An 11,014-nucleotide genomic window follows, 5' to 3' on the forward strand; every position below is an offset into this window, starting at 1 on the left:
CCAATCAAATTGCAGCAGCTACGATGTTCGTCATTTACGCGGGAAGACAGAAACCATTTTGAATATCAACAATTTCATTTTTGAAATCAACAATATTTTTGTGGGTGAGTGTATGTATATAACAAAAATATTTTACTTTAACAATGAATGTAAATGTTCATTGCAATATTAAATGTAAATTTAGTCAATTTATATCATAAATAATTTAATCCATTTATATCGACATTTATAGTTAATGCGTGGGTAAGGAAACGGCTTTCCGTAAATAAGACCAATGGACAGCGGATAGGAAATAAACGGATAAACGTAGAAAAGATTATCGAGGGAGAAAACGGAATAAAGTACGCGGTCGAAAAGACTCGCGTTGGCAAAGAAAATTGACGAAGCAGACGAAAATATGGATAAAAAATGGGATAACATACGCGACGCGATGGTCAAATCGGCGGAAGCTATCGTTGGTTTTTGCAAAAGGCACAAAAACAAACCATGGTTTGACGAAGAATGCGAGTTAGCTATCAAAGTCCGAAACGAAGCGCGTATCTCGTGGCTGACCCAAAACACGGATCTAACCCGGGACCAATTTCACAATATTAGGCAAGCGACTCACAATTTAATTAAAAACAAGAAGCGACAATTTTTAAAACAAAAAGTTGAGTAAATTGATGAAAATTGCCAAAGCAGTAACGTCCGTGGTATGTACGCGGGGATTAATAGACTCAGAAAGGAATTCCAAGCTAGGCCGGATCTAGTGAAGGATGCGAACAATAATTTAGTTTTGGATACAACGGGGATATTGAACACGTGGAAAAATTATTTTGATCGGTTATTAAATGTAGAATCTGAAAACGACCGGGAAACTGAGAATTTCAAGTTCCATACGGCGGAACTTATGGTTAGTGAACCAACGATGTTAGAAGTAAAAAGCACGATTAAAAAACTAAAAAATCATAAATCATCGGGTAACGACTCGATTCCTGCGGAGCTAATAAAAAGGAGGGGGGAAATAGTTTGATCGAAGAAATTTTTGAGCTAATCAAATTAATATGGTGTTACGTCCTAGAGGACTAGTTTAAGTAAATAGTATAAGTAATGCCTGGTTATGGTCACTCTGCTTTCACCGAGTTTAACCGGGACCAGGATGGTTCGTTTTTCCGTTTTAAACAGTGATAAAATATGACAAAGTGCGTATGGTAAAGGGGTAGATTGAGGAAGGTTTGGTTGAAACTAGAAATATGGGTAACCGCAGCTCTGGTTAACAATGGTTTTAATGAAAATAAAAGAGGTTTATGACTTACAGCTTGTAGTACAGTAGTAGGTTGATCTCGAGATTGCGCAGGAGGCTACTTCTTTCCAATGGAAGGTTGAATAACACGATAACTCGAGAGGCGAATTATTTATCGTTTAATTAATTAATAGAATTGATTAATACTCAACAAAGAATAGCTGGAACGCTAGTAGCGAATGTGAAAATTACTGAATGACTGTAGGTAACAACTGAACTAGGAGTGACTAATTGTAAATGATGAGAAACTATAGATGAAAAGTGGAAACTATAAGAGAAATGAAAAATTGTAAGTGACGTGAAAACTATAAGTGACTGGTGAAAATATAAGTGACCGCGGGGGCGATGTCCTCTGGCTTTTATATCCCCCAAAAGTCCTTCGTAGAAAGGGGTAGCTTTGGTGCCTCCACTCTTTGGCTTTAGCTGGCCCAAGCTTCCTATGCATCTCTGTTCTAGAAGTTTCTTATGTCCTTGTGGACTACTAATACATGCACATACTATTCTTATATATTTTAGATTATCATTTATGAATTTCTATCTCTCTAGTTCTTATCATATATTCGACATCTCTTAGTCAATTACACTTTATCATTTCTTAATCGATTACATTTCGTGAATCTCCAATCAATAATCATTTTATCATCCTTAAATCAATTATATTCTAATACTTAATTCTAATTCTGTAATAAGACGACATATTCAGTACTTTCGATCATATTTAAGATTTACATATTCAATCGTGTGTTTGTACACATAGTTTCGCGAGTTTCCTTGGTTTAGGACGATAGTTATTTATAATTATTCTTTCGTTCTGGAATATTCCAGGAATGGATTACCGTTAGTCCTACGTGACTTTGGTAGGTGTGTCCTAGCTTGGCGACCTCAGTCGTGGGGAAAGAGAGGACGAGGGATGGTTCGGGAGAATTGTTTATAATATTCTATTGCGAGGTGGTATGGTAATTCTCTAGGATTTTGGTAAGGGTTGCTCTCCTGCGTTGTAGTTGTTGTTTTAACGTTAGGTTTTATGTGTAGCGATTAGGGTGTGCTGCGCCTACAGGATGGCCTCTTTTCACGCGACAATGATGATTGCGGGGATTATCCCTCTCGATAATCTGGCTCCTCGGCTGGCGGAGGCTTATGTTACCCTTAGGGGCTAGTGGGAACTGTCCCTCTGAGCACTAAGGCCAAGCTTGGGGCTCTTGCCAGGCCATCGCCGCGTGGTGGGAGGGGGAGGGAGGAGGAACTAGCTTTGGTAGACTCCCCGGATGCGACGGGGGTACGTGTGAGGAGCGCCTTGGCCGATAGGCTGGCTAAGTGGATTGAGAGACCGCACTCTATCGAGTCGACCTTTCACGCCACTCAGCTGATGACTGGCCACGGCTGCTTCTCTGCGTACGTTTATAAGATAGGTAGGGGGCAATCCCCGCAGTGCTTCCACTGCGAGGCATTAATTGACGACGCAGAGCACACGCTGGTCGATTGCCCGGCGTGGGCTGACGCCAGAAGCGATCTGGTGTCAGCGATAGGTGGGGTGCGACCCACTCTCCCTGAGATAATCAGGGCCTCCCTGGATACCCCGGGGGGGGGGCCGCATTCCAGTCCTTCTCAGGGCTTGTGATGAGAAGGAAGGAGGACGAAGAAAGGGTAAGAAAGAGAAACGGTATATCTGGAAGGGTGCGTGCGCATGTGTTTGCGGACGGACGTGTGCGTGTAAGGATACACTCCAGAAGATTAGCTCCAGTGCGGCCACCGTGGGCAAGGCTTCGGCTGGCCTTGGCGGCGCCTGACTGAGTCCAGTGGGCTGCTTCTACCCTCATCGGTAGAGTGAGCACAAAGTGTGCATGGTGTGAGAGTTAACGCGGTCGCTGCGCCATGGGGCGGGTGACCGGTCTATTCTCTTTTTTCAGGTAGTGGTTCAACTCCGGAGTCAACCTCCGTTGAGTCGTGTGTTAAGTGGTAGTGTCAGTGCTATCGGTGGTGTGATGTGATAGTGCTAGATGTGATCTAGGAAAAACCATTCCAGGTTGCCTGGATTGGGCATAAGACAATAGAATCCCATGACGTGGAGATACTGTCGGCCCACACCCCGCGGTTGTAACTATAATCGGGAGGTTTTTTAGTCGGTAGGCGACGTGCAGGTCGAATCCGACACTTCTCTGGGTAACGGGCCCAGGGAGCCTTTAGAAGGTTTTTCCTCCTGACGAAAAAAAAAAAGGCTTCATGTGTCGAAACATAGGCGGGGGTTCTCGGTACTATGAATGCGAAGGAAATCTTCGGAGAGGTTTTTATTTAATTGGTTGTGCCTTTACGCCTATGCATCAGTGAAATTTATGAGATAGCCAATGGGTCCATGTAAGGGAATCGGAGAACGTTGGTAGCTATTGAAACCTTTTAGTCTTAAACATGACGAGTCTCATATTCAATTCCTTTCCTCGATATTTGTTTATTCGTTAGTTACTTTTCCACGCTGGTTAAAAGAAAGAGCTCTATTTAAAAGGAAATATTCCTGGGACAATGGGTATTGATGCAACGGAAAATCTTAGTGCAGTGTCAGATTCTATACGTGGCCTTGGAGTCAAGCAGGCACGTGCAACACTGGAGGAAGAATGGTATTCTTTGTTCTAGGAAATAGATTCTTCAGGAGATAATTTATGGTTCCGGTGTGTGCCTTGCAAGGGACAATCCTTCCAATAGTTTATTTCAATATAAAGAATGAATATGGAGCAATGCAAATAATAATTAATCTCTTATGCGTATTACTTTTAATTGTTTCTCTTGTTATTCATGTGAACTACTGGAATGATGTCTCGTCCAACTGGATTTATATTACTGCGAAAAATTTGGGTAGGCGAATCGTGACGGAACGCCACAAAGGAGCAAGGAACAATGCCGGAACAATGGAAAGAGTCGATTATAATCCCAATCTTTAAAAAGGGAGACAAAATGGATTGTAATAATTACCGGGGTATTTTCACTTTTACCGACGTGTTACAAAATACTATCAAACATCTTACTAGCTAGGATAGTACCGTATGCGGACGGGATAATAGGAGATCACTAGTGCGGTTTTAGGAGAAATAGATCGACTACAGACCAAAGCTTTGCTATTCGGGAGATCTTAGAGAAAAAATGGGAATTTAATCAACCGGTACATCAACTTTATATAGATTTTCAAAAAGCATACGACTCGGTAAAACGAGAAAAAATGCTCGAAATCCTAATACGACAGGGGATACCAAGAAAATTGGTCAATCTTGTTCAACTTTGCCTAAGGGAAACTAGGGGTAAAATGAAGATAGGTAACCAAATGTTGAAAGATTTTAATATCCATAGCGGGTTAAAACAGGGGGACGCATTGTCATCCCTTTTGTTCAATTTAGTACTGGAATTCGCTGTCAAAGAACTGCAGAAAAGTAAAGATGGTCTACAGTTGAACGGGACAACTCAATTGTTGACATACGCGGACAATATTGCTTTGTTAAGGGAAAATGAAGAGTCATTAATTAATAACGCAAAAATATTAATAGACAATACTAAAGATCTGGGACTGTAAATAAGCGCGGAAAAAACCAAATATATGGTAACCGATAGAGTTCAGAATAGGCCTAGTACTGGAACTTTGGTCGTCCGGGATAAAACTTTTGAACGGATCAACAACTTTAGGTATAGAGGATCGATCATAAACCAGACAAACGAAATTAACGAAGAACTTAAGAAAAGAATCAATCTAGGCAATTCATATTTTTATTCGGTTAACAAATTACTCAGCTCGCGGTTGCTGTCTAGGCGATTAAAAATCAGGATATAAAGGACAATCATCCTGCTGGTAGTCCTTTATGGTAGCGAATCGTGGTCGCTTACGTTACGAGACGAAAATAAATTTAGAGTTTTCAAAAACAAAGTTCTTCGTAAAATCTTCGGTGCAAAACGCGATGAGGAAACGGGCGAATGGAGAAAACTCCATAACGTTGAAGTACATCGATTGTACAGCAAACCGGACATTATCAACATCGTAAAATCACGTCGATTAAGATGGGCTGGTCACGTGGCGCGCATGGGGGAGGATCGAACGGCGCACAAAATATTGGTCGCTATAACAAACGGGAAAAGACCACTAGGTAGACAGAGACGTAGATAGGAGGATAATGTTAGAAGGGACCTGAAAGAAATAGGATACGAAGACCGCGAATGGAAGGATCGCGTTCAGGGACGGGAACAATGGCGGGATTTGGTATTTGCGGCAATGAACTTTCGAGTTCCTAATGCCAATTAATAATAATAATAATAATAATAATAATAATAATAATAATAATAATAATAATTCCCTGTATGGGTTCCGGGGTAGAATAGACCCAAGGTATTTCCTGCCTGTCATAAAAGGCGACTAAAAGGGAAGTGTTTTCGTGCGACCCTCTGGTGATACGAATGATCAGGGACCCTATAAACGGGTAACCCTGAAAAGCGAATGGCCAGAATCCCTATAAACGGGACCTTCTGGAAAGCGAATAGTTGGGACCCTTATAAACAGGCTCTCCCAGAATGAATGAACCAGCAGGCTAACACGGGCACACACAAACACTCCCTCAGGGGCTGTGCAAGGTTCCGGTACGGCACGGGAACCGCGACCCCGAGGAACCCGACGCAGCACGGAACAAAGAAAACCGATGAAATGCACAAACAAAACTTCGATATACCTCAGGTGGTATACCCTACAGAGGGACAATCCACCCTGGGTTCCGACCGGAAGAAAGATCCGGTGGCCCATGGCAGCGGCGAGGATTCTGAGGGCCGCAGTAAGTGCAAGAAGTCAACCGAAAATATACCAAGAAAATACGAGAAAAAAGACAAAACAGCGGGGTACAACTTCCTAGACCTGCAGACACGTAATAGAACGGTGAGTGTATCGAGCGCAGGAAGCGCATCGAGCTACAACTCTTTCACCGACAACGACGACAGACAGGCAAATTCAAAAACGGTACAAGCAAGACAACAAAGACTGGACATCACAGCGCTACAGAAACGAGACCTGACGGAACTGCTGACAATAATACAGACGACAGCAACAAAGATGACAGAGGCAGCGACCATCCAAAAAAACATGAATATAACCGTCAAGACAGGTATAAAGACGATCCTCGAAGCCGCTGATGTCGCGCTTGATATGTGTGCCACGGCGGTTCCGAGGCAACGGACCAACGACGGCGACACAACCACGGATACAGAGACAGAGACGAAAAAACGGGTGACGCCACGAACAAAACGGAAAAGGAAGACGACCGGGACCACTCCGGAGTCCGCACAGAAAAGGACCCCGCGAGTGGAACCGGCCGCCGCCTGGCAGACGGTGGTGACAAAGAAAGCGAAGAAGAAAGAACGGAAAACGACAGACGAGACGAACGCTCACGCCCGGCCTGAAAGGCACAGACCGACCATCAAGCAACCGGGACTGGCCGTACTGGTTAAGCCCGGAAAAGATAAGACATACGCAGACATAGTACGGAAAATGCGAGAGACAGTAGACCCGACCAAAAACAACGTGACGGTCAAGACTGTCAGAAAGACGAGAGACGGACTGTGCCTCATAAAAATACAGACAACAACGGACGGACGAGAAGACTTTCGTCGCGCGCTCCAGAACGCTGTCGGCGACGACGGCAGAGTAAAAGCCATGACCTCCAAGACACAAGTGGAGATTATGGACCTGGACTGCGTGGTGACGAGAGAAGACGTTATACTACGACGGGAGACAGGACGGGACGGAGACTTTGGCACCCATATCTTTGGCCCGAACCGGGCCGAGCAGTACATGGCAGTCTGCGATCTTGAATCGCAGGAAGCCAAGATTCTGCTCGGACGCGGTCGGATCGGGATAGGATGGGTCCATTGTCGCGTACGGAAACGATTCACGGTGACAAAGTGCTACAAATGCCTGAGCTTTGGACACACAAAGACGAGCTGCAAAGGACCAGACAGAACGAAGAACTGCAGGAAATGCGGTGAGACCGGACATTACGCGACGGACTGTAAAAACAGACTGAACTGCTCTCTGTGCGCCGAGGCAGGACGCATGGACGCGGCGCATCTCTCGGGCTCCGGGAGGTGCGCGGCGTTCCGGGTCGCGCTGGAGGAGTGCAGGAAGCGGGCTGGACGACGGACAGCGTAATCCAGGGAAACCTGAACCGCAGCAGGACAACTGACATGCTACTACCCCAGATAGCAGACGAACTAGACGCGGACGTACTCATACTGTGCGAGCCATACAGAAAACGGACAACACGGACTTGGTACACAAACGACGACGAGACGGTAGTTATCTGGGTGAGGGGTGCTGCCCGTTCCCGGATAACCGGCTGTGGCGCAGGGGAAGACTATGTCTGGGTCAAAGTGGGCACTGTCACTTACGTCAGTGTCTACCTGACCCCAAACTGTGACGCGGCGGAGTTCGGGAGAAAGGTAGCGGCTCTCGAGGACGGGATCAGGGAACTGCCTGGGGACCTGGTGGTTGCTGGAGACTTCAACTCGAGAGCGATCGAGTGGGGCATGACAGCGACGAACAAACGAGGACGGCTGCTTCTGGAGATGGCCTCAAGGCTAGACCTAGAAGTAGCAAACACAGGAAACACGCCGACATACAGACGACCGGGATACGGTAACTCTATCCCAGACGTGTTAATGACCTCAGACAGACTGCTGGCACAAGTGAGGCGATGGCGGGTGATCGAAGACTATACGGCCAGCGACCACCAGTACATCGCCTTCGAGGTCACAAGAAAGACAGCGACGGTACAGAAAAAATGTAGTGGAATACGAACAGACTCGACATACAAAGGCTTTCGGAGGAACTGGCGACAACCCCGGCCCCGATCACCAGCGTTCCTCCGGATCTGACCGGCCGGATCAGGGCGGAAAGACTTATAGACGAGACGGCAAAACTAACGGAACGGCTGTGTGAAAGCACGATGCCGAGAAAACACCTCAGACGAAACAGACAGCCACAATACTGGTGGACGGACGATATCGCCGAACTGCGGAGGGGTTGCTTCGCAGCACGTAGAAGGGTGACAAGAGCTTAAGGCAGGCCTGAGAGGGAAGCTCTCCAGGCCAAGTACATGACAGAACGGAAAAGACTGACAAACGCCATACGAGACAGTAAAACAAAGTGCTGGAGGACGCTCTGCGAGGAGGTGGACCACGACCCGTGGGGTGCCGGTTACAAGATAGTGGCCGGCAAACTGGGGGCTCGGGAACCATCTGTACTCAAGGATGCGGAATACATGCGACGCATTGTGGACGGACTCTTTCCAACATACCCACTGCGAACAGAAACAACAGACGAAGACGGGACAGCGTCGGTTGACGCCTTCACGGCTGAGGAGCTCTTCAGAGCGACTAACGCGGTGAAGGATGGCAAGGCGCCGGGACCAGATGGGGTACCGGGGGAGGTTGTTCGGCTGATGGTCAAACAGAGGCCGGACATCTTCTTTGACCTGTACAGCACCTGCCTAAAGACAGGGACCTTCAGCGACCGGTGGAAGGTGGCGAGGCTGGTCCTCATCCTTAAGGGTAAGGGGGACCCCAGCACGCCGTCGGCCTACCGGCTGCTGAACCTACTGGACACGACGGGAAAACTTTGCGAACAGTTACTCAGACAAAGACTTACAGGGACGATAGAAGCTGGGGGAGGCCTCTCAGACCGCCAGTTCGGCTTCCGGAAGGGTCGGTCGACTATTAGTGCGATCCAAAAAGTCGTTGACACCTTCCGGGAAACAGACAGATACTGCCACGCAGCGCGACCCATCGTGTGCTGGTGACACTAGACGTTAGGAACGCCTTCAACTCGGCCAGGTGGGTGGATATTCTGCAAGCGCTTAAAAACGCTTTCGGGGTTCCACCGTACTTGCTCCGGGTGGTGAAGGATTACCTATGAAACAGACGACTGACGTACGAGACGACAGAAGGACATACGACGAGACAGATCACCGCTGGGGTTGCCCAAGGATCTATCCTTGGACCGGACTTTTAGAACGCGACCTATGACAGCATGCTCAGACTGGAACTCCCGCTTGATGTATCTCTCGTCGCATACGCCGATGACGTAGCGGCGGTGATCGTGGAGCGGACTCCAGAACTGGCGCAGTTAAAACTGAACCAGACAATGAGACGAGTCGGACGTTGGATGACAGACCACGGACTGCAACTCGCGACGGAAAAGACAGAACTGCTGATCCTCACAAGGAGACGCATACAGACGAGACTACCCATGACGGTCGGGACAGAAACTATCGAGACCAAGGAGGAAGTCAAGTACCTGGGGGTAACCCTAGATACGAAGATGACCTTCTGGCCTCACATACAGAGGACAGCCCAGAAGGCGGCCGAAAGGATAAAATCCTTAAGTCGTCTGATGGCAAACATGAACGGACACAGACCAAGGAAACGGAGACTATTAATGTCGACAGCCCACTCAACCCTCCTGTACGGGGCAGAAGTCTGGGTAGATTCCCTAATGACGAAGAAGTATTGCCACGCAATGATGACGATACAAAGACAGAGCGCGCTGAGGATCGCCTGCTCCTACCGGACGGTCTCCGCGCAGGCCGTCCTGGTCGTGGCAGGCGTGATTCCCATAGACTTGCTTGCTTTTGAGCGCAAGAGGATCTACGGAAGAAGCGCAGACACGAGACGACAGGACGTAACATCGACAGAAAGAGACAATACTATGCGCGCGTGGCAACAGCGCTGGACGGAAGGAAGAACAGGCAACTGGACAAGACGACTTATTAAAGACCTGAGGCAGTGGAGAAACCGAGAATTCGGGGACGTAAACTTCTACGTCACGCAACTCCTGACAGGACACGGGTATTTTAGACAATACCTCCACAGAATGAACAGAGTACGGACACCAAACTGCACATACTGTGGACACGAACGAGACGATGCGAAACATACATTTTTCGCATGCGACCGCTGGACAGACTTCAGACGGAGACTCGAAACGACCGTGGGAGACATCACCCCTGACAACATTGTGGAACATGCTCCACGGAAAGGACTGGTGGCAACTAGTTGCCACATATACGGAGACTATACTAAGAAGGAAAAATGCGGATTGCTGCCTGACATGACGGACCCGACGCGAGACAACAGACGTACGACCGAATAACAAAACGATACACGGACAAGACCCCCAACTAGAAGTAATACTAAAGTAATCCCTGGTTAGGGGGAAACGCGGAAGACTACGCGGACAGAAGTAGATTTTCCCCTCGCCAGGACAAGGATGTATCGATGATCAGGGGAGGGGGGGGGGTTAGCAGATATGCGCCTTGTAGGAAAAGACGAGACGAGAGTTCAGCAAACGGGAGCGGGCTCTGCTTTTGACGTCGAGGGGCGACCCTCAGACTGCAAGTGCAGGGCCGACGCCTATGGTCTATAAAAGATTTGCCTTTACTTTTTGCCACGATAAAAAAAAAATAATAATAATAATAATATCGTAAAATATTATATGCATTTATAATTCCTCAATAGACCTTTTAACGTTAAGTTCAGCGCCTTGACCTTATTACCAGTGCAATTAAACGAAAAATTAATTGATGGTGCAACTTTAGTGCATCCCACAGTAGAAGCCCACAATTGTGTTCCGTTACGACGATGGTTGAAGTGCCATGGTCGTCCTCAAGGTGGAAATAGAGCTCAACTAATTGAGAGGTAAGGATAATAATTATATTAATA

General features: G+C 47.1%; 1 protein-coding gene across 1 annotated transcript; it reads left to right on the plus strand.

Moving 5' to 3' along the window:
* The first annotated feature begins 7,480 nt into the window (after positions 1–7,480).
* On the plus strand, positions 7,481–8,170 carry LOC149031665 (uncharacterized). Its single transcript, XM_089175248.1, has one exon. It carries the CDS (start codon positions 7,481–7,483, stop codon positions 8,168–8,170), a length of 690 nt encoding a protein of 229 aa, XP_089031374.1.
* The last annotated feature ends 2,844 nt before the right edge of the window (positions 8,171–11,014 follow it).

This window comes from Polistes dominula, unplaced genomic scaffold (assembly GCF_049000335.1).
Source record: "Polistes dominula isolate Pdom_NZ unplaced genomic scaffold, Pdom_raw_medaka contig_82, whole genome shotgun sequence".
NCBI classification, from domain to species: Eukaryota; Metazoa; Arthropoda; class Insecta; order Hymenoptera; family Vespidae; genus Polistes; species Polistes dominula.

Coding starts and splice junctions, on each gene's coding strand:
- LOC149031665 (XM_089175248.1), top strand. CDS start 7,481: ATGCTACTACCCCAGATAGCAGACGAACTAGACGCGGACGTACTCATA.